Source organism: Manis pentadactyla, chromosome X (genome assembly GCF_030020395.1).
Source record: "Manis pentadactyla isolate mManPen7 chromosome X, mManPen7.hap1, whole genome shotgun sequence".
Lineage (NCBI taxonomy): Eukaryota > Metazoa > Chordata > Mammalia > Pholidota > Manidae > Manis > Manis pentadactyla.
This window is the reverse complement of record NC_080038.1, coordinates 29,880,097-29,901,979: the sequence shown is the minus strand read 5'-3', so window position 1 is coordinate 29,901,979 and position 21,883 is coordinate 29,880,097. Positions and strand designations below refer to the sequence as shown.

The 21,883-nt window shown below is 39.7% G+C and overlaps 1 protein-coding gene across 1 annotated transcript in view; it reads right to left on the bottom strand.

Moving 5' to 3' along the window:
* The window catches only part of CFAP47 (cilia and flagella associated protein 47), a 510,608-nt gene that overhangs the window by 476,556 nt on the left and 12,169 nt on the right, over positions 1-21,883 (bottom strand). The window contains exons 4-8 of the mRNA XM_057495502.1: positions 20,078-20,216; positions 18,162-18,390; positions 17,540-17,700; positions 15,760-15,884; positions 10,614-10,849 (exon numbers count right to left, since the gene is read on the bottom strand). Of these exons, the coding sequence (XP_057351485.1) occupies positions 10,614-10,849; positions 15,760-15,884; positions 17,540-17,700; positions 18,162-18,390; positions 20,078-20,216 (890 nt within the window). The remainder of the gene's footprint in view (positions 1-10,613; positions 10,850-15,759; positions 15,885-17,539; positions 17,701-18,161; positions 18,391-20,077; positions 20,217-21,883) is intronic.

Here is a 21,883-nt window from a genome sequence, read left to right as displayed (position 1 = left end):
CCACAGCCAACCGGACCGGAGCGTAGACACAGTGCGTGCGCAGGGCCCTGGATACTAGGAAAACAGGGCAGCAAGAATGGTGAGAGGGTACCGGAGGCCTGGCACCGGAGGACATAAGAAAAGCGAGGGGCCATTTTTTTTTTTTTTTGCTGTTTTGTTTTGGCAAGCGCTTTTTGGAAGTCTTAAAGGGATAGGGACCCCAATACAAGGGAAACAGGGCAGCAAGACTGGTGAGCAGATGCCTGAGGCTGGCGCCGGAGAATAAAGAAAAACGAGTGGCCATTTTTTATTTATTTATATGCATATTTTTTTTTAATATTTTTTTTTCTTTTTTTTTTGTGGTCATTGTTTTGTTTTGGCAGGTGCTTTTTGGAAGTCTTAAAGGGGCAGGGCGGGACACTTAATCCAGAGGTAGGGAATCCGGGGATCTCTGGGCACCCTAATCCCCTGGGCTGCAGGGAGCAGGGAGGCCCCTTACAGAGATAAATAGCCTCCCAGCCGCTCCCCCTCCAACGCGACTCCACCACTTTGGAGCAGCAGACCGAGCCAGGCCACACCCACAGCAACAGCGGAGATAAACTCTATAGCAGCCGGGCAGGAAGCAGAAGCCCAGTCTGTGAAGAGCTACCCACCACAAGCCACTAGAGGTCGCTGTTCTCCCAGGAGAGGAGGGCCACAAACCAACAAGAAGGTAAGTTCTTCCAGATGTCACTCATCCCAGCTCTGCAAACTATTCCTATCACCATGAAAGGACAAAATTACAGGCAAACCAAGATCACAGAGACACCAGAGAAGGAGACAGACCTAACCAGTCTTCCTGACAAAGAACTCAAAATAAAAATCATAAACATGCTGACAGAGATGCAGAGAAATATGCAAGAGATATGGGATGAAGTCCGGAGGGAGATCACAGATGCCAGAAAGGAGATTAGAGAAATGAAACAAACTCTGGAAGGGTTTATAAGCAGAATGGATAGGATGCAAGAGGCCATTGATGGAATTGAAACCAGACAACAGGAACGCATAGAAGCTGACATAGAGAGAGATAAAAGGATCTCCAGGAATGAAACAATATTAAGAGAACTGTGTGACCAACCCAAAAGGAAAAATATCCGTATTATAGGGGTACCAGAAGAAGAAGAGAGAGGAAAAGGGATGGAAAGTATCTTGGAAGAAATAATTGCTGAAAACTTCCCCAAACTGGGGGAGGAAATAATCGAACAGACCACGGAAATACACAGAACCCCCAACAGAAAGGATCCAAGGAGGACGACACCAAGACACATAATAATTAAAATGGCAAAGATCAAGGAAAAGGAAAGAGTTTTAAAGGCAGCTAGAGAGAAAAAAGTCACCTATAAAGGAAAACCCATCAGGCTAATGTCAGACTTCTCGACAGAAACCCTACAGGCCAGAAGAGAATGGCATGATATATTTAATGCAATGAAACAGAAGGGCCTTGAACCAAGGATACTGTATCCAGCACGACTATCATTTAAATATGATGGCGGGATTAAACAATTCCCAGACAAGCAAAAGCTGAGGGAATTTGCTTCCCACAAACCACCTCTACAGGACATCTTACAGGGACTGCTCTACATGGGAGCACTCCTAGAAAGAGCACAGAACAAAACACCCAACATATGAAGAATGGAGGAGGAGGAATAAGAAGGGAGAGAAGAAAAGAATCTCCAGACTGTGTATATAACAGCTCAATAAGCAAGCTAAGTTAGGCAGTAAGATACTAAAGAGGCTAACCTTGAACCTTTGGTAACCACGAATTTAAAGCCTGCAATGGCAATAAGTACATATCTTTCAATAGTCACCCTAAATGTTAATGGACTGAATGCACCAATCAAAGACACAGAGTAACAGAATGGATAAAAAAGCAAGACCCATCTACATGCTGCTTACAAGAAACTCACCTCAAACCCAAGGACATGCACAGACTAAAAGTCAAGGGATGGAAAAACATATTTCAGGCAAACAACAGCGAGAAGGAAGCAGGGGTTGCAGTACTAGTATCAGACAAAATAAACTTCAAAACAAAGAAAGTAACAAGATACAAAGAAGGACACTACATAATGATAAAGGGCTCAGTCCAACAAGAGGATATAACCATTCTAAATATATATGCACCCAACATAGGAGCACCAGCATTTGTGAAACAAATACTAACAGAACTAAAGGGGGAAATAGACTGCAATGCATTCATTCTAGGAGACTTCAACACAACACTCACCCCAAAGGACAGATCTACTGGGCAGAACGAAATAAGGACACGGAAGCACTGAACAACACAGTAGAGCAGATGGACCTAATAGACATCTACAGAACTCTACATCCAAAAGCAACAAGATACACATTCTTCTCAAGAGCACATGGAACATTCTCCAGAATAGACCACATACTAGGCCACAAAAAGAGCCTCAGAAAATTCCAAAAGATTGAAATCCTACCAACCAACTTTTCAGACCACAAAGGCATAAAACTAGAAATAAACTGTATGAAGAAAGCAAAAAGGCTCACAAACACATAGAGGCTTAACAACACACTCCTAAATAATCAGTGGATCAATGACCAAATCAAAATGGAGATCCAGCAATATATGGAAATAAATGACAACAACCACACTAAGCCCCAACTTCTGTGGGACACAGCAAAAGCAGTCTTAAGAGGAAAGTATATAGCAATCCAAGCATATTTAAAAAAGGAAGAACAAGCCCAAATGAATGGTCTAATGTCACAATTATCGAAATTGGAAAAAGAAGAACAAATGAGGCCTAAGGTCAGCAGAAGGAGGGACATAATAAAGATGAGAGAAGAAATAAATAAAATTGAGAAGAATAAAACAATAGCAAAAATCAATGAAACCAAGAGCTGGTTCTTCGAGATAATAAACAAAATAGATAATCCTCTAGCCAGACTTATTAAGAGGCAAAGAGAGTCAACACAAATCAACAGTATCAGAAACGAGAAAGGAAAAATCACGACACACACCACAGAAATACAAAGAAATATTACAGAATACTATGAAAACCTATATGCTAACAAGCTGGGAAAACTAGGAGAAATGGACAACTTCCTAGAAAAATACAACCTTCCAAGACTGACCCAGAAAGAAACAGAAAATCTAAACAGACCAATTACCAGCAATGAAATTGAAGCGATAATCAAAAAACTACCAAAGAACAAAACCCCCGGGGCCAGATGGATTTACCTCGGAATTTTATCAGACATACAGGGAAGACATAATACCCATTCTCCTTAAAGTTTTCCAAAAAATAGAGGAGGAGGGGATACTCCCAAACTCATTCTATGAAGCTAACTTCACCCTAATACCAAAACCAGGCAAAGACCCCACCAAAATAGAAAACTACAGACCAATATCCCTGATGAACGTAGATGCAAAAATACTCAACAAAATATTAGCAAACTGAATTCAAAAATATATCAAAAGGATTGTACACCATGACCAAGTGGGATTCATCCCAGGGATGCAAGGATGGTACAACATTCGAAAGTCCATCAACATCATCCACCACATCAACAAAAAGAAAGACAAAAACCACATGATCATCTCCATAGATGCTGAAAAAGCATTTGACAAAGTTCAACATCCATTCATCATAAAAACTCTCAGCAAAATGGGAATAGAGGGCAAGTACCTCAACATAATAAAGGCCATCTATGATAAACCCACAGCCAACATTATATTGAACAGCGAGAAGCTGAAAGCATTTCCTCTGAGATCGGGAACTATACAGGGATGCCCACTCTCCCCACTGTTATTTAACATAGTTCTGGAGGTCCTAGCCACGGCAATCAGACAAAACAAAAAAATACAAGGAATCCAGATTGGTAAAGAAGAAGTTAAAGTGTCACTATTTGCAGATGACATGATACTGTACATAAAAAACCCTAAAGACTCCACCCCAGAATTACTAGAACTGATATCGGAATACAGCAAAGTTGCAGGATACAAAATCAACACACAGAAATCTGTGGCTTTCCTATACACTAACAACGAACCAACAGAAAGAGAAATCAGGAAAACAACTCCATTCACAATTGCATCAAAAAAAATAAAATACCTAGGAGTAAACCTAACCAAGGAAGTGAAAGACTTATACTCTGAAAACTACAAGTCACTCTTAAGAGAAATTAAAGGGGACACTAACAGATGGAAACTCATCCCATGCTCATGGCTAGGAAGAATTAATATCATTAAAATGGCCATCCTGCCCAAAGCAATATACAGATTTGATGCAATCCCTATGAAACTACCAGCAACACTCTTCAATGAACTGGAAGAAATAATTCAGAAATTTATATGGAAACACCAAAAACCCTGAATAGACAAAGCAATCCTGAGAAAGAAGAATAAAGTAGGGGGGATCTCACTCCCCAACTTCAAGCTCTACTATAAAGCCAGAGTAATCAAGACAATTTGGTACTGGCACAAGAGGAGAGCCACAGACCAATGGAACAGACTAGACAATACAGACATTAAACCAGACATATATGGTCAATTAATATTTGATAAAGGAGCCATGGACATACAATGGCGAAATGACAGTCTCTTCAACAGATGGTGCTGGCAAAATTGGACAACTACACGTAGGAGAATGAAACTGGACCGTTGTCTAACCCCATATAAGAAAGTAAACTCAAAATATGTCAAAGACCTGAATGTAAGTCATGAAACCATTAAACTGTTGGAAGAAAACATAGGCAAAAACCTCTTAGACATAAACATGAGTTCTTGAACATATCTCCCCAGGCAAGGAAAACAACAGCAAAAATGAACAAGTGGTACTATATTAAGCTGAAAAGCTTCTGTACAGCAGAAGACACCATCAATAGAACAAAAAGGAACCTTACAGTATGGGAGAATATATTTGTAAATGACAGATCCGATAAAGGCTTGACATCCAGAATATATAAAGAGCTCACACACCTCAACAAACAAAAAACAAATAACCCAATTAAAAAATGGGCAGAGGAACTGAACGGACAGTTCTCCAAAAAAGAAATACAGATGGCCAACAGACACATGAAAAGATGCTCCACATCACTAATTATCAGAGAAATGCAAATTAAAACTACAATGAGGTATCACCTCCCACCAGTAAGGATGGCTGCCATCCAAAAGACAAACAACAACAAATGTTGGCGAGGCTGTGGAGAAAGGGGAACCCTCCTACACTGCTGGTGGGAATGTAAATTAGTTCAACCATTGTGGAAAGCACTATGGAGGTACATCAAGATGCTCAAAACAGACTTACCATTTGACTCAGGAATTCCACTCCTAGGAATTTACCCTAAGAATGCAGCAATCAAGTTTGAGAAAGACAGATGCACCCCTATGTTTATCGCAGCACTATTTAAAATAGCCAAGAATTGGAAGCAACCTAAATGTCCATCGATAGATGAATGGATAAAGAAGATGTGGTACATATACACAATGGAATACTACTCAGCCATAAGAAAAGGGCAAATCCTACCATTTGCAGCAACATGGATGGAGCTGGAGGGTATTATGCTTAGTGAAACAAGCCACATGGAGAAAGAGAAATACCAAATGATTTCACTCATCTGTGGAGTATAAGAACAAAGGAAAAACTGAAGGAACAAAACAGCAGCAGAATCACAGAACTCAAGAATGGCCTAACAGGAACCAAAGGGAAAGGGACTGGGGAGGATGGGTGGGTAGGAAGGGATAAGGGGGGGGAGAAGGAGGGGGATATTAAGATTAGCATGCATGGGGGGGTGGGAGAAAGGGGAGGGCTGTACAACACAGAGAAGGCAAGTAGTGATTCTACAACATATTGCTATGCTGATGGACAGTGACTGTAAAGGGGTTTATAGGGGGGCCTGGTATAGGGGATAGCCTAGTAAACATAATATTCGTCATGTAAGTGTAGATTAATGATTCCAAAAAAAAAAAAGGCAGTCCCTGTGTGGTGACCTCTAGTGAGTTCTACACAAGGGTATAAAGGGCATATAAAAGTGTAGGCAAAGGGTCTGTTTGTCTTTATACAGAGGATCAAAGCCTAATTTGACTACCCCGAAAATAAACTAAGATATGATATGAAAAAGAACTTCCAACATCAGTACTCTCTGGAAGACTCATGCCAGAAAATGATCATCAAAAACCCCAACAAAGATCCACGCACTGCTACAGGTGTAGATGCACTCATCCCACCAGTTCCCGGACTTGGCATGGGAATGAAGAAGGAGATATCTAAGCTGGCCTGTGTATACAGTAAAACAACAAATTTGACTGGACCTATACTGCTGGAACTCAACCAAGAATTAGAAGTGCACATTGTAGCGCTCCAAAATTTTACAACTACAGACTATTTACTGTTAAAAGAACATATAGGATGTGAACAATCCCCAGGAATGGGTTGTTTTAGTTTGACTGATTTCTCTCAGACTGTTCAAGTTCAGTTGGACAATATCCACCATATCATAGATAAGTTTTCACAAATGCCTAAGGTGCCTAACTGGTTTTCTTGGTTTCACTGGAGATGGCTGGTAATTACAGGTATGCTTTGGTTATGTAACTATACTCCTATTATGTTAATGTGTGTGGGCAATTTAATTAGTAGTTTAAAACCTATACATGCTTAAGTTACTCTACAAGAAGATATGTCAAAGAAATAATCAATCTTCCCATGTTTTCTTCCGCCTGCTACTTCTATAGCTTTTCTTCTTCCTTCCTAATTACAACCCTTAAATAGAATTCGTGCCACATATCGAATTTACCGAGTATCATAATTCTTCCAAGTGGTAAAGATACCTCAAGACAAATGCTGGGCATAGAAGCCACAGGGCATAAATATGCAAAGAAGTAAAAAGCTAACCTTTTCAAACAATAAGGCTTCTCTCTCACTTACCAACTTTACATTTCCCTGTATGGCCCCGGAAGATGACTGGTTAGCCAGAGATGGATAAGATTCCTCAAGGGAGGAACAACCTAAGACAGGCACAGTCGCAGGGGGGCCATCAGGTGAGAAATTGGGGATCAACAGAGGTGAGGCTTAGAACCTCACCCCCCCTGTTCTGAGAGAAATCTTCTGTATACGTGGATGTTTTATTGCCCTTGTCTAGCTTGGATTAACACATAGTCTACAGGCACACACCTGATCATCTACATTTGCTCTCTTACAACACTAAACTATGTTTTCTACTTTTATCTTGTATCTACCTACCACCTTAGCATTTTATTAAAAAGAATAATAATAAAGAGAGAAATGTGGTATCCACATATAAATAAAGTATAAAAATCAAATGAGCATTCATATTTGAACTGACTGTTTATAGTTCATAATGCATGAGCAAAACCGAAAGTTTCTGTGATGACTGCCCTTGTACTGTTCACCATGTAACTTATTCACTATGTAAGAATTTGTACTCCATGTAAGAACTTGTTTGTTATGCTTCAGAAGATTGGAGACTGACGAAGATTAGGCTTGGGGTGGATTAATGATTGTGCATTGAGCATTGAGTCCCCTATACAGAATTTTATTGTTGTTAACAACCATTTGATCAATAAATATGAGAGATGCCCTCACAAAAAAAAAAAAAAAAGTACACACTTCCAATTGTAAAATAAATAAGTAACCGGGATGTAATGTATAGCATAAGGAATATAGTCAAAATATTGTTAACAACTTGGTGTGGTGATAGCTGGTACCTAGAATTATCATGTATATAAATGTTGAATCACTGTGTTGTACACCTGAAAAAAAAAAAAAAGAATAATCTTAAAATACTTCTAAAGAGTCAGAAGCTACTGACCCGCCTGTAGAAGTCACAGTTCTCCAATGTCCCCTGCATTTCCTGTGTTCACTTTTTATTAATTTGAAAGTTATTAGCACTAAGAAAATCCAGAATTGTAGAGGGTTAAAAATTACAATAGGATATTAGCGAAAAGAGATATTTTGAAAGATGTGCAAGTTACTGGAGAAAATGAATTGTGTTGGTAAGTTTAAGAAACTTGAACTAAAGTAATGTCCAAGTCTCAGAAGCAGTTAAAAAGAAAATGTTTTTCGTAACAGTGGATAACACTTGTTGGTATTCTATGAAGACTGATTAAATCTGTCCAAATTGGGGAGTGGGGAATTGAGTCATTCTAAGGAAGCAGGAAGAGTTGTCAACATAGGCTACATGTATGTAAACATGTAAACAATAGTTCTTGATTGCAATTGGGAAAATGCTTCCATCAATAACTTTGTGAACCATATCACTGTGCAGTGGAGAAAAGATAACTTTAGAAACCTGAGGTAAAACCATAAGCATTCATGTTTCCGACTGTTTAGAGCAAAGCTCAACAAACTTTTCAATAAATTGCCAGACAGTAAATATTTTAGGTTTTATGGGCCATATAACTGTGACAATCAATAAAGGGAAACCTCACGAAAATGAAGTCAGAAGGTGAGAAGCGGGAGCTCTCCTTCCTTACCCTGGACATGTAGTACAGAGCCCAACAGAAGAATCTTCAACAGGAAAGAACCGTCAGTTCCAGGCTCAACAGGGAAAGATGGGCATTGGCATCTCCTGTAAGAAATCTCCTATCTCAGCAACTCACTCAATGAGTAACTGTCACCAACATCACCAGACTCTTGCTTTTCTCCAAGGGACTTCTGTTCAAAACAACTTCTCCCAACTTCTTCCTCCTCCATAAAATAAAATTCCTCTCCTTTGTTACTTGGACTAGCACACGGTCTTGCAATTCTCTGATATTCCCAAATAAACCCATTTTTGCTGGTAAAATAACTTTTATTTCTAAGGTCAACACAAACGTCTCACAAATATTCAACTCTGCTTCTGTAAGAAAGCAGCCATAGACAATAGGTGAACAAATAGGAGCAGCTATGTTCCAGTAACACTGTACTTAAAAGAACAGGGGGCAGGCCAGATGTGGCCTGTGAACTATAGTTAGCCAGCACTTCCTTTCCAGGGTCTGGGAAAGGGTTAACCAAGTAGAGAAAGAGAAGTTGGCCTGGTGCTCACAGGTATGCCTCGGAGTTCAACTTTTCTGCTCTACACCAGCAGTACAAGGCATAAGCCAGCTATGATTGACATCAGTTTCAAATTTGAAATTTCTACTCAACTTTAAAGGTCGTGTTCCTATGTTCCTGTAGTAGAAGACCTCTATACCTGGCTGGAAGTAAACACCCTATCCTCTGAGTTCCTGTATCACCTTGTTATAGGTCCCTTTTAACAGATTTTGTATTCATCTTAAACCATACCTGTTTGTATGTATCTTACATTTCCTTAGTAGGTTAAAAAATTCTTACCGGGCAGAGCCTCTTCCGCCGGCGCGCAGCCTGGCCACTCTGCTCCCCAGGCGAGTGGGGATCCCGCTCCTGTCCGAGCTGGAGCACGTTTACGGTCAGCACAGCTGCAGCCGCGAGGAGCTGAGCCATGCTGCCCGAGGCGCGCCCAGCCCGCTACTGCCTGGCGGTGCCCACGCGGAGCCCAAACCTTGCAAGGAGGTGGTGGGGCTGCGGCAGCCTGATGCGTCCCTGCTCTGCCAGCTGTGGGGCTTGTACGAGCCAATCCAGGAGTATAAGCACCTGTGCCATGCTGAGACTTTAGCTTGTGCCAAGACCTGACATACTCCCAGCACTCAGATGGCTCCTATCCACCTGAACCTGGCCTATCTAATAACAAGCCTCCAGTGCTGGCCTACCAGCCCTTTCTGTGCCCCAGATGCACAAGGCCTGTGATCAGAGGCTGCAGGACACCTTCCACATCAGCCTCTGAAGAGCTCAGTACACAGTGTGTGTGTTGGGGGTTGGGAGTAGGGTTGCACCCAGGCATAATAAGGATCAGAAATTCACCCCTCAACAAGTACTCCGACTGTAGTGGCTGCTTTCCCCATGCCCATCTCACCTCACAGGAGGGCAAGGCCTAGGTGCTTCCGAAGCAAAATTGCCAACCCCTCTCTCCATTCTCGGGTTAGCTGGCACTGGACCAGCACCTGGACTACTTCTGGCCATGGCACTAGACCTCCACTTCACCCACTTTATGTGCACCCCAGCTTGGCCAACCTTCACTGCGGCAGTGAGGCCCACAGCATCTTGCATTCCCCTTGCATCTCTGAGATTGGGGTGAGTGGCTGGCTCCCACCTTCTTTTCACCTTTTGCTGCTATCGGCAGCTGCTGGCTCACGAGTATTCCACCGCTGGCTCCTGGGTTCCACTGCCCTAGAAGGCTCCAGGACCCAGCCATTCCTGCAAGCAGTCACAGCAAGGAGGGCCAGGGCTTCATGCTGAATATTTAAATTTAGGGGTCTGGCCTCCTTGACATGCAAATAAATATTCTCTCAACCAAAAAAAATTCCTTAGAAGCAGTAAGTGTATCACACTTCTTTTCATTTCCTACAGTGTCAGATGCTTTTCCCGGCACATGAAAGGCCCTTAACAAATAATTATGGATACTGTACAAGTGCCAATACAAAGACATTCATAACTAGGCCACAGAAGAGATAGTTTATAAACACTGGCAGAACAAATGTAGTTTTCAGTCCTCTGCATGGCATTTTAGTAAATCTTAAAATACTTGAAGCATGTGAAAACATGGATTAATCATCTTACCTGGATACATCCTTTATCAATCTTGCCCCTTTGAGGATCAATTTTAAAATGTGCAGTTTTTTTAAACTGGTACATCACAGGGTGTGATTTGGACAGATTTTGCATAAAACACAGACACTCTGAATGTCCACCCATGAAACATGGTGCAAAATTAAGGACCTTTCCTGGACCAAAATGTAGTAAGACACTAAGTGCCGAGCCTGTCATTGCTACTTCCACGTTCTGAAATCGATCACCTGTAAAAGCAATAATAGCTTTTTAACATAAAAAGTGTTTTGGGAATTCAGAATATATTTGCTTGGTCCAAAGATTGTCATCTGAAAAGATCTGAAGGAACGTGGGTAGCGCATTCAGTCTTTCAGTCAACAAAATCATTGAGCGCCTTCTCTGGGCAAGCTACTCTCCTAGGCCTTGGAGATACAGCAGAGAATAAAAGGGACAATGTTCCTGCTCTCATGGACTTTACATTCTAGTGAGGTAACCATAACAAAGAAATAAACACGGAAATATATAGCATTTCAGAGACAACATGGGGAATGTTAACACAGGGTAAAGGGAAGCAGAATTTGCTACCTAAGAACACATCTCTTTGGCATAAGGTTTATTTTAGGTTGATTATTTTTTAAGAAACAGCAGTTGCAGGGAAAGCTCTGAAAACCTAATAGAAATAACCCTTTTGCAACAGACTTTTGGTAAAGTCTGTTTCCCTATAAAATGTAAAAGTTTACATTTATAAGGGAAATCTCAGTTTGTAAATGTTTCTCTCTCTGTACCAGCAGAAACTCTTTTTCAAAGGAGAAGGCATGGACTCAAATCTGCATAACAACCATTCTGTGATTACTGTGCTTTTCCTAGTCACCTCCTATAACTGGCTTCCCACCCCCAACATCATCTTTTGTCTTTATCGGGACATGGTACTTAAGGTGGTGGCTATAGCCATTTCAGGGAGTTACTCAGTTTTTCTGGGTCTCTCCCATGGATACAGGTGTGGGTAAAATTGCAATATTTCCAGAATACCTTGCCTGGCTTTAGTGCACCTGCATATCAACAGGTATTCCTAAGGGGTTGGAGAGCAACAGTTCATCTCCATATCAATGGGTAATTACCTGGGCAACCAAGGGCTTATCTGCACCTGAAAGGTTCGGGGGAGGTTTCTCTTGCTTCTGCTGGAGCAGGAAAGAGATGGCCTTCCAACCACAGTTTGAAAGCAGTAAAAAGGTTTTAATCTTTATTTTTCCCTTTGACTGATTTTGGTTTTAGATGTATTTTCCCCTGGGATTTCATTTACCAAAAGTTACAACAGAAGTATTTATGTTACTCAAGTTCTGTTTGCTTTTACCCTGTTGATCTTTTGTTACAGGGGGGGTTCCTGGTGTAGAAGAACCTAGAAGGGTTGAGGGAAAACTATTTTTCCTTCCCTACAAGAGTAAGAGCACAACATCTTGGGGCTGCTGTTTTACATGGGTAAGTCCAAAAAGGCTTTTCTGATGGGGAAACACTTAAGCAAACAATATAAAGGGACTTAGAAAGAAAATCATGTGAAACTCCAGGAAAAATGCACGCCAGACAAGCAGAACAGCAAGTACAAAGACTTTAAGGCAGGAATTTTCTTGGCTTTGTTAGGTAGAAAAACATGAGCAGCAGGGTAAGGGAAAGATAAAATTGAAGGATAAAACTGCCCGAACTCCACCCAGGTAGGGGTCCCCTGTGAAGACAGTAAAGGCTTTGCACAGAGATAACTTCATGCCTATGGGGACCAGGACAAACAGGTCCCAACCAGGTCCCAACATAGGCACAAACGAACAAAACTAAGAACTGCCCAAACCACACGTCATCATAACCTCATTAAAATAAAATTGTGGTTTTGCTCCCACCAACCCCCATGGGTTTTTCTGTGTGCATTCTGGGAAAGGACATGTGCACCAAGAGGAATGCGTGTACAAGTAGAGCTGTCAATCAAATGACCTCACCCTGTTCATCAGAGGAAGTGCCTGCCAGCTAGGTGGTGGTAAATAGATCCTCCCCTAAAAGTTCAGTGCCTTTGTCTGCCTAGACTCTGGCCTGCTACTCCCTTGGTTGGAGTGTATTCAAATAAAACTTTTACTCTGCTTCACTACTGTGTCTCTCTGCCTTTCAATTCTTTGTTGTGGTGGGGACAAGAACTGAGGAGAACAAAATCAACCTGTAGCAGTTTGTTCCAAAAACCCTAAGGAAACAAATACAACTGGGTAACAGTACTAGAAGTGAGGCAGAGGAGGGGCATGAGGCAAGCATTGTGATTATTTTTTCCTGCCTATGATGAAAAATGCCAAGGTATAGTTAGTATAGTAAGAACAGGAGGCACTCCATCTTAAACATTCCATTTTTAAACCAGGGAGTTAGGAGGAAAGATTCCTAACATATTTTATGGTGATTGGCCAACAACTGACCCTATCTGAAGGCAGGGAAAGCAGTTCTAAATGACATGTTTTCACGGCTTGAAGATGACGATTATCTTGGAGAAGAACTGGACCAGTAAATTCCTGTGCTAAGTTTATCTTACAGAACATCGAGACCACTGACCATAGACAGTGACAAAATGTCTCTCCCAGAAGATGGACATCATAAGAACACATACCAGCCTACACTTTCCTCACTCCTTATTCTTGAAATCCATAAAAAACCCAAATCCTATATCTTTAATGGCACCTCTCCTCTGAGGCTGCCCACACCTCTCTTTCTTCTATGTGTACTTTGCTTTAAATAAAACCTTGCTGCTCAGTTTATTGTGTTTTGTGTCTGAGTTCTTTCAAGCCTGTCAGGAGGTTACTACGAGACACCTTTCCCAGTGTTAAGTGTGTTTGTTACTTTGCTATTTCATTTAATTTTCTAGTCTTAAGCACAAGTCTTCTCTCTCTCCCCCCGTTTTACTTTAGACAGGTAGGGAAGGGCTACTGAGATCTCTGATTTGGGCTTGCAAGGTTCCCTTCACTTGGGTGACCCAGATGGGACTTCAGCTGTAGAATCATGCTCTTTAGCAGCCTACCCCAAAAATCTCCTTTCTTCGTTTTGGGAAGTTCTCAGAACATGATCTCACTCCATCCAGTGCTCCATGGCTTCCCCAAATTCTGCGGTGGTAGAGACTTATTTATCATGCCATGCATATTCAAGTAGACACTGGACACCAGGTGAACCTGGCTTTAGGAGCTGGCAAGGGATCTGCCCTCTGCCAAGCAAGAGTTTAATGAAGTTCCTTTTCCTCCTCTGTTCTCCCTTGCTCTCTACTACCCGCATGGCTGCACAAATAAAGGAGCTACTTTTCCTGGCACTGTGCAACTCTGAAATTCACTACTACTTTCACCTTAATGAATTCATTCCTTACCTACACTCAGCCGACCTGTTCACAAATTCTTTCCTGAACAGAGTCAAGAACCCTCCCTCATCCTGTGTGAGGTTTCACCTAGCAGGCAGGAGACACCTCCACAGGTGGGGCTGCCTGGCAACAGAAGAATGGTGAGAAAAGGTCAGATTTAAGATATCTTTTTGAGGATAGAGTTAACAACAGTTGCTGATGGATTGGATATAGAATAGGAAACTGAAGACATGATAAATGATGATGCTAAGGATTTTGGCCAAAGAAACTAAAGTGATAGAATTGCTATTTTGTGAGAAAGGAAAGACACAGGAAGGACAGGTTGTGGGGAACCCAGGAGGGTGTTTTTGGATGTGTTAGGTTTGTGATGCCTAGTATACATCCATGTAGAAATATCTACTAGGTCACTTAATGTATTTACAAGCTTAGAGTAAAGATAGAAGAAATATTGGAGTTTGAGGTGAGAAGAGCAGGTGTGTGATACTAATCCCATATTGCGAGACTATGAATGAACACAGGAGGCAGCAGGAATGTCAGACCCCTTACAGGAGCCACTTGAGGTTAGTGATTACAAATTAAGAAATGAAACCTCACAGCATGGTTTGTGTGCTTTTCTCCAGCACAATTAGCTTCCCCAGTACAGACCCAGAGTAGGCTGAGGTGGATTTAATCAGATTAGATATTTTCTACTGTGGGAGATGTTTTCTAAGTACACATGGAAAAAGGTGATTAAATAATGGACAATGGAACATAAACTGGGCAATACCATCAATATGAAGTTTTGGAGATAATATAAGAAAGTAGGAACTATGAATTGTAGGCTCCATTTGGGTGAAAGAACAGTTTTACAGAGAAAGAAAGCAATGTAACTAGAATCCAAAAGAAGGTTTATATTTCTTTATTAATGCTCTTACTAGCCAATCCTAGATTCCCAATTACTTTTAAGGCAAACCTAGCACCTCCATCTCTAGACACCCAAAACTAGATTACTTGCAAACCTCAAACAAATGTTCTGTCTATGATCGGCAGGCAGAGCTCAAATCATACCATGACATATCAGTGACAGAGCAATTGATTTCTGTCCTAGAAACACAGTTCAACCCTGCTCAGTGATATCATTCATACTGACATGCAGATCTGGATTCTAACTTGCCATGGCTCATCTTTCTGGATTTGATCACTAACCTGCGTATATCTTCATGTTCTCTTTGATCTGTCTTACTAAGCTAAACTCCAAGTCTTGTTCCTCTATCCTCGTGGCAGCCCATCCAATATTACCTGAGAATGTAAAAAGTGCAATGCAACTTGACATGTGGTCTGTAAAGCATATGCACTTCTCAATATCCTAAAACAGGACATTGCACCCTATTTATTCTATGTCTTGGTCTTTGGCTCTTGCTGTACATTGATTTGAGAGCTGAAGGTCCTGCAGAGATGGAATGGTCATTTGTTCCCATATCAATCTCTAAGAGAAAACCTAGGCTTACATAGGAAAATAAGCCAGGTTGTTTGGTTCATTCCTTAAACTCTAGATCATCATGTTTACCTAATGTCATTTTAAAATAATTAAGTCATCTAAATTCTAACTTGGAAGATTATTATATAATAGGTTCTGAAGTTAACTTCTTTCTTAACATGCCACAAAAGAAATTTTAAGGTCTCTTGAAGGTTGCATTTTCATTCTATTTAATAATTATATATTTTTATTAAATTGCCTTTACAAATATTGATGACCAAACTTTTCAATAATTTAATCTTCTATACATTTGATGATTATGTTCACTTTGCACTTACTTTTGATGTTTTTATTATCATCTCTCAAAAATCCATCTTTACTTCCTACAGACTCAAATCTCAAAAAGACAGCATAGTCCTGCCTGTGTGAAGGATCATTATCCTTTTTACAATCAGCAATTAGCCTGCAAAAAATTACAACCAGTTATCAGTGATTTTTAAAGCAAAGATGACACACTTTAGTAGCTCTCAAAAGGGATTACCAACCCAATCCTTAATCTACGCAAACAGATTAAAGTTCAGGAATAAAAATATAACTATGATCCATTTCCAAAATTACTACACACATACATAGACTTGCCAAAAGAAGGCCACAGAATGTAAAGATCCAAAAGACGAATTCATGACAACATTTGCAAGACTAGATTAATGTAAATATACTAAGTCATCAAGGTCCCACTCCAATGGCACTTTCTAAGTAAAGGATATTCCTTCTAGGCTGAGTTCATTGCTACTTAAGAACTCTGTTCAATTCTTTACAAGGGCCCTTCTTACCCCGCATATAGCTGCAAATCTCTGTTACCTATCTGTCTCCCTCCCATGGACTAATAAGCACGTATAGCACTAGCCACATTCTTGTTAGAGGAGAACAAGTAATTTGGAGAACAATATTTTATAATAGCCAAATCTTGTCAAGAGGCAAAATAGAAAGATGGAAAGAAAGAGAAGTAAGAAAAAACACACAGATGGGTTACATCACAGGCCTGTGCATTGGCTCTTTACTTGCCTTACCTAGAGGTCAGTTTTTTAGCAGCAGATACTCAGATATATACACAAAAGGCTGATGTGAAGTGTTAGAAAGGAATGCAAATAGCATGTTGAGCACACATTTAACCAAGACTTCAAATCATACTCACACCTATGAGTTTTTGCTAGACTCTCAAAATTAGCAGGCTGCCATGAAAAAGAATATTTAAAATGTTAACGATTGTGTATTAAACAGAATCTTGTACACTGACCAGAGAAATTTCCTGCATGGAGGTATGATTGATAAGGCAAATAAAGATGGTACAAATAGAAAAATTACTTGATTCATTACCCTACTTATGTTAAAACACAACTCAGTCTTCAACAGACAACCGGTATCACCAAGGGACCTAGCTGCCATGGAGAAAAGTGCATTAAACACTGCCTTCTCACACGCAAGGGTACACATACCTACAACTGGACTGGCTATTGCCACACACTGCAACTGCTCAAATGTAGCTGAAATTGCTACTATATATTTAAAATGGCATTTCTGAATATACTTTCAAATTAAATAACCAAACCAATTACACAGAACTGTGAAAACATACATTGGCAAAAATCCTAAAAGTCTGAATTTCAGCAAGCAAGTGTTGATCCCAGGAGCTGCTATTGGTTTAATATTCATGCTACTCAGTCAGCAAGCATTTTGCCAGGACAGGAGCATGGCATTCTCTTTGAAGGCCCCTAAAACATACTGCATGCCATTGGCCATCACCTGACTGTTTCTGAAGGAACAACAAGGTCTTCGTTGCAGATGGGTTTGGAGCCACAATCCAAAACAACCCAAACCTTCCACCTCCCCATTTCCACAAGGTCTAGAGATTTTTTAAATTTATCATGAAGTATTTAGAACCATATTTTTAAATATTGGAAATAATATTAACAATGTTAGAAATATCTAGAGCCATAATAAGAAAAATCTGATTTGTGCCTTCTGACAAGTTTTACTATTAAAATAAGTCAGATGGATGTATGATTCATATACTTTCCACTAATAAGTAACATCATAACGAAATTAATTTTTGCTTACTTTGGGCTGAAACAAAATGTAATTACAATCTTTTGATAAGGTAGTAACCTCCCTTCATTAGGAACACAGGACATAAAAGTGGTAATATCTGTGTTCTTTATTTTGTTTAAGTAGGTGAGATTATGTAAAGCAATATCCGTTCTTTGTTGAATATTTGTACCCTGCAAGACAAAATCAGAAATAAAAGAAGATAATAAAAACAAAATAAAAAATTTTAAGAGGAGGTCATAAGACAATTACTGAACTTCAGAGTCTAGAAAATAGAGAACATGTTATGTTTTTAAAATAACATACATAAATTGATCAAAGCACATCAAAAAATTTAAAGAAATGTTGAAAAATTGATGGGGACAGAAATCCCCACAACTAGCTGCTGATCTAGAAGAAGCACTTATCTGGTTTATTTTAGGTAAATATTATTATCAATGTTAGCTTAATTTACTGAATTTTTTTTGAGGTTACCCTTGAAAATACATAAAATGAAATCATATCTACCCAAGCATTAAAATATACTTACAATATAAGTATCTATACTTAAACAGCTTACGGGTTATTAGTAAATTTAGAACAATATGTTTCAAAATACTATGTCTGATCCTCCCCTGTTGCACTGTTTACTTACCAATTCTTCTCCAACTGCACCATCCTGCTTTATGGCCACCCAATGTATCGCTTCTGGACTTTTATTGTATAGAAGTCCGTGTTCAATTTTTGATGTTCCAAAGAAAACAGAACCAAAGCGTATGCATTCCAACTTTTTGTCACAACTCATGGTTAACAATTCAATAATCTGTTCAACCACACAAGCTTTGATATTCAGTAGTATTTCTGGATGACCTTGCAAACTTACTCTACAAGATAGTGAATTAAATATGCATATTTTAATTAGAACTCTATATATTTTTCTCCCAAATATTTGGATAAAGAGAAATTTTAAAAAATCACATCCTAGTAACAATTCAAAGGCCTAAGCCATTTCTTTCACATACATGCCAGAGACTGTCATGTCCTTCTGTCTGTCTGAATCTGCAGAGCAGAAAGGCACTTATGCAACCTAAATCACTGTCCTTGGGAAACAACAAAGTTGAAAAATAATTGCATGAATTGACCCCAAAAAGAATGTATTGACATGCCCATATCATCAGTTATTTCATAAATACTAGTTAGATGGGATGATTTACATGGTCACCTCTAGTTCCAGAATTCCACATTATTTTCAACACTTCATGCTTCATCTGCAACTTATCCACTGAAGACTCTCAAGAAAATATATCTAGACCAAAATTTTTTCTCAGATTCAAAATAAGTAAATATAATAGACTTCAGAAGGTTCTGCAAAGCAAATCAATTCCAACATTTTAAAACTGAACTCAAGATCTTCTCCCACAGACCCATCCCTCCTCTTACCTTACCTTTCTATAACCAGTCACTATATCTAGTCAAATCTATCTTCATAATGTATCTTTAACACACTTTCTCCATACTCTCAATTTGTACATTAGCTGAGGCCTTTATCATTTTTCTTCTGCTTTACTATTATAGTTTCTAGTCAGGCTACTCACGCCACATCTATACTCCCTGATTTGTTTTGCACACTGCTATCAGCATGACCTTTCTAAAATGCTAACTAATCAAGACACTCTCATTTTAAAGCCTTCCTGATATTCTACAGCCTTCACAATAAAACCCAAGCTACTACTGGGACTCAGAACTGTTTCCCAAATATTTTTGTGGCTGTGACCTTCAGTAACAAATATATTTTATGTTGCAATGTAGGAAACACACACACATGCAAAACAAGTTTTATAAAACAACATTTGTCCTTACTATGTGAGAAGCATTCTGATATGTTCTATTTCATTGTTCTAATAACTGGTGGTGACCCATTATAATGACTGCACATCCCATGAATGAACTGAGATATAGAGCATTAAAATACACTGTCCTATGAGGTCCTTTACTGGACCTGCCCCATTCTGTTCTTCTGGTCCCATCTTGCATCCCTCCTCACCTCCATCGCTGCCTTTAAACTGCCTCAGATTTCTTTGTGTAACACTGTCTATTCACCTCTGGAATTTCAAGTCTTTTACTTGCTCTGCCTGAACACACTCCCCTAACCCCCTCCCATCACCAACATCTACCTTCCCTACACACATGCACACACACACACACACACACACACACACACACACACACAATCAGCCAAAATCACATCACTGCTCTTTGGCTAATTTCTAGTCATCAATAAGTATTTGGGTTAACTCTCACCTCTTTAGTGGAGCCTTTTCCTGGCCCACTCTGTCACCCCTACATCCAGACTAGGAGCTCCTTCTTATATGTACCCTCCCATGTGCCATTCTCTGATTCTTCCCATTTTTGAAACCCTAAGTGCTTGGCAAATAGTAGCAACTCAGAGAATGAATGTTGACTGAAAGAACAAAGAAGCTTACATTCAAAGACAGCAGGTGTATCTGAAGAGTGAAATATGAAAGTATTAAGAACGATATTAGAATTAAGAACCACTTCGTATATACTCACTTTGCCACTTCATTTATGATTCTGGGCTGGTCTGCACAGAAATCCACTTTAATAATCACTGATGACTTCGGCTCCACAATACCCTTAGTTGGATAAATGGCAATAGGTAATTGGCCCTCATATTCTGCTTTAAACATACCTAAGGGGAACAAGAGCAGATAGTTTACATCTGCATCCCTACAATGTGACATTCAAACTGTTAGTAAGGAATAGACACACATTATAGAGTACATGGTCTACTGTGGACCAAAAATCACAGCTTTGATTTAATCCAGTCTTTGGGATCACCCAACAAATGTGAGCCTGGTGTTGCACTCAATCCTCATCAACAGATAAAATATATTAACTGCTTACCATGTTCAGAATTATGCTAAGAGTTTTGCATATGTTATCCTGTTTAATCCTCGTGATGATCCTATGATATAGGTTTAATCATTGTCTCCATTTTATAAATAGGATAATACTTATAATATTATAATAGAAACTTAGAGAGGTTGAGTTATTTGTCCAAAGACATATAACTTCTCTGGTAGATTAGACTGTTGACCCCAATTTTTCTCCCTTCTCTGCATCCTTGCCGTTACACTATCTAGACGAAGTATGTTTTCCAACCCCCAGACTTTGGCTTGATCATGTGATTTGCTTTGACCAATAGCACATGGGCAGAGGTGACAATATACCAGCTCCAACCCCAGTTGTCTTCTTGCACTTCTACCACAGAAAGGTTTCTCTTGAGCAGCTGCTGTGGCTTTGGTGTGCACCCCAGAATAAGGAAATGTGGAGCAGAGCTAGCTGGCTGACTCAGAGACCCGCAATGAGTAACACAACAGCCCCAGCTGCCTCAGTTTGAAGCAGAGCTACCCAGCTGAACTCGGCTTAGATCAGTCAAGTTCCAGCTATTCTGCATACATATGCACAATTAAAAATCATTGCCTTTGTAAGATACAGAATTGTGGGGCTGGTTTGTTACACAGCAATAGTGAACTGCTACTGCTAATAACTAGCTAATAGACCTGGACTTTTCACTTGGGTGTTTCTGACCACAGGGCACACACTCACAGCCACTGCCACTTCTCTGTAAATGAATTAATGCACTTCACACAGTGAAACAGCTAAAGGAATGGGCTTCTACAATCAAACAGCTCACAACAAGGAGGGTACAGAAATTCCTTATTCTGAAGGCAGAAATGGTACATAATTTATGGTAATGTTTGGTGCCTGTATTAGAACATGCAAACCTTGAGATCAAATACTACCCCTTTTTCATCTCTGTGGTTCTGGCACCCCATACAGGGCCTAGCACCAGGCAATGCTCAAAATATGTCCAAAAAATGGAAGAAGCCAGTCACAGGTTTAAGCTGCCAACATAAACAGCTTTGCAAATTCCCAACTCAACAGTTTTAAATCACATTTGGTGACATTTTCCAAAATACTCAAGTAACTCAGGAGGATAAAATATTAGCATAATAAAAGTACTGAAAATATAAAAAGACAGTAACACTTTTTTTAAAGTACGGAGAGGACCTGATGGAAAAAGCAAACTCAGAGTAACAAAATCTGTTAAAACAATCATTTTTAGAGACGTGCTAATGACGTATTGTTAAGGTTTTTTCTGTCATAAAAAAAACAAATATCTATATTATATCCATTCAAATAAATTTTACTGAGTCAATTCTGCAGAAAAAAGAAAACTATATGACTTCAGTTAAGGCTGACTCAGTGAAATGGTTGTTACATTGTAACCACTCTGACATAATTTGACAAAAGAATTTAAGTTAATGTTTCAGAAGCCTTTTAGGAACAACG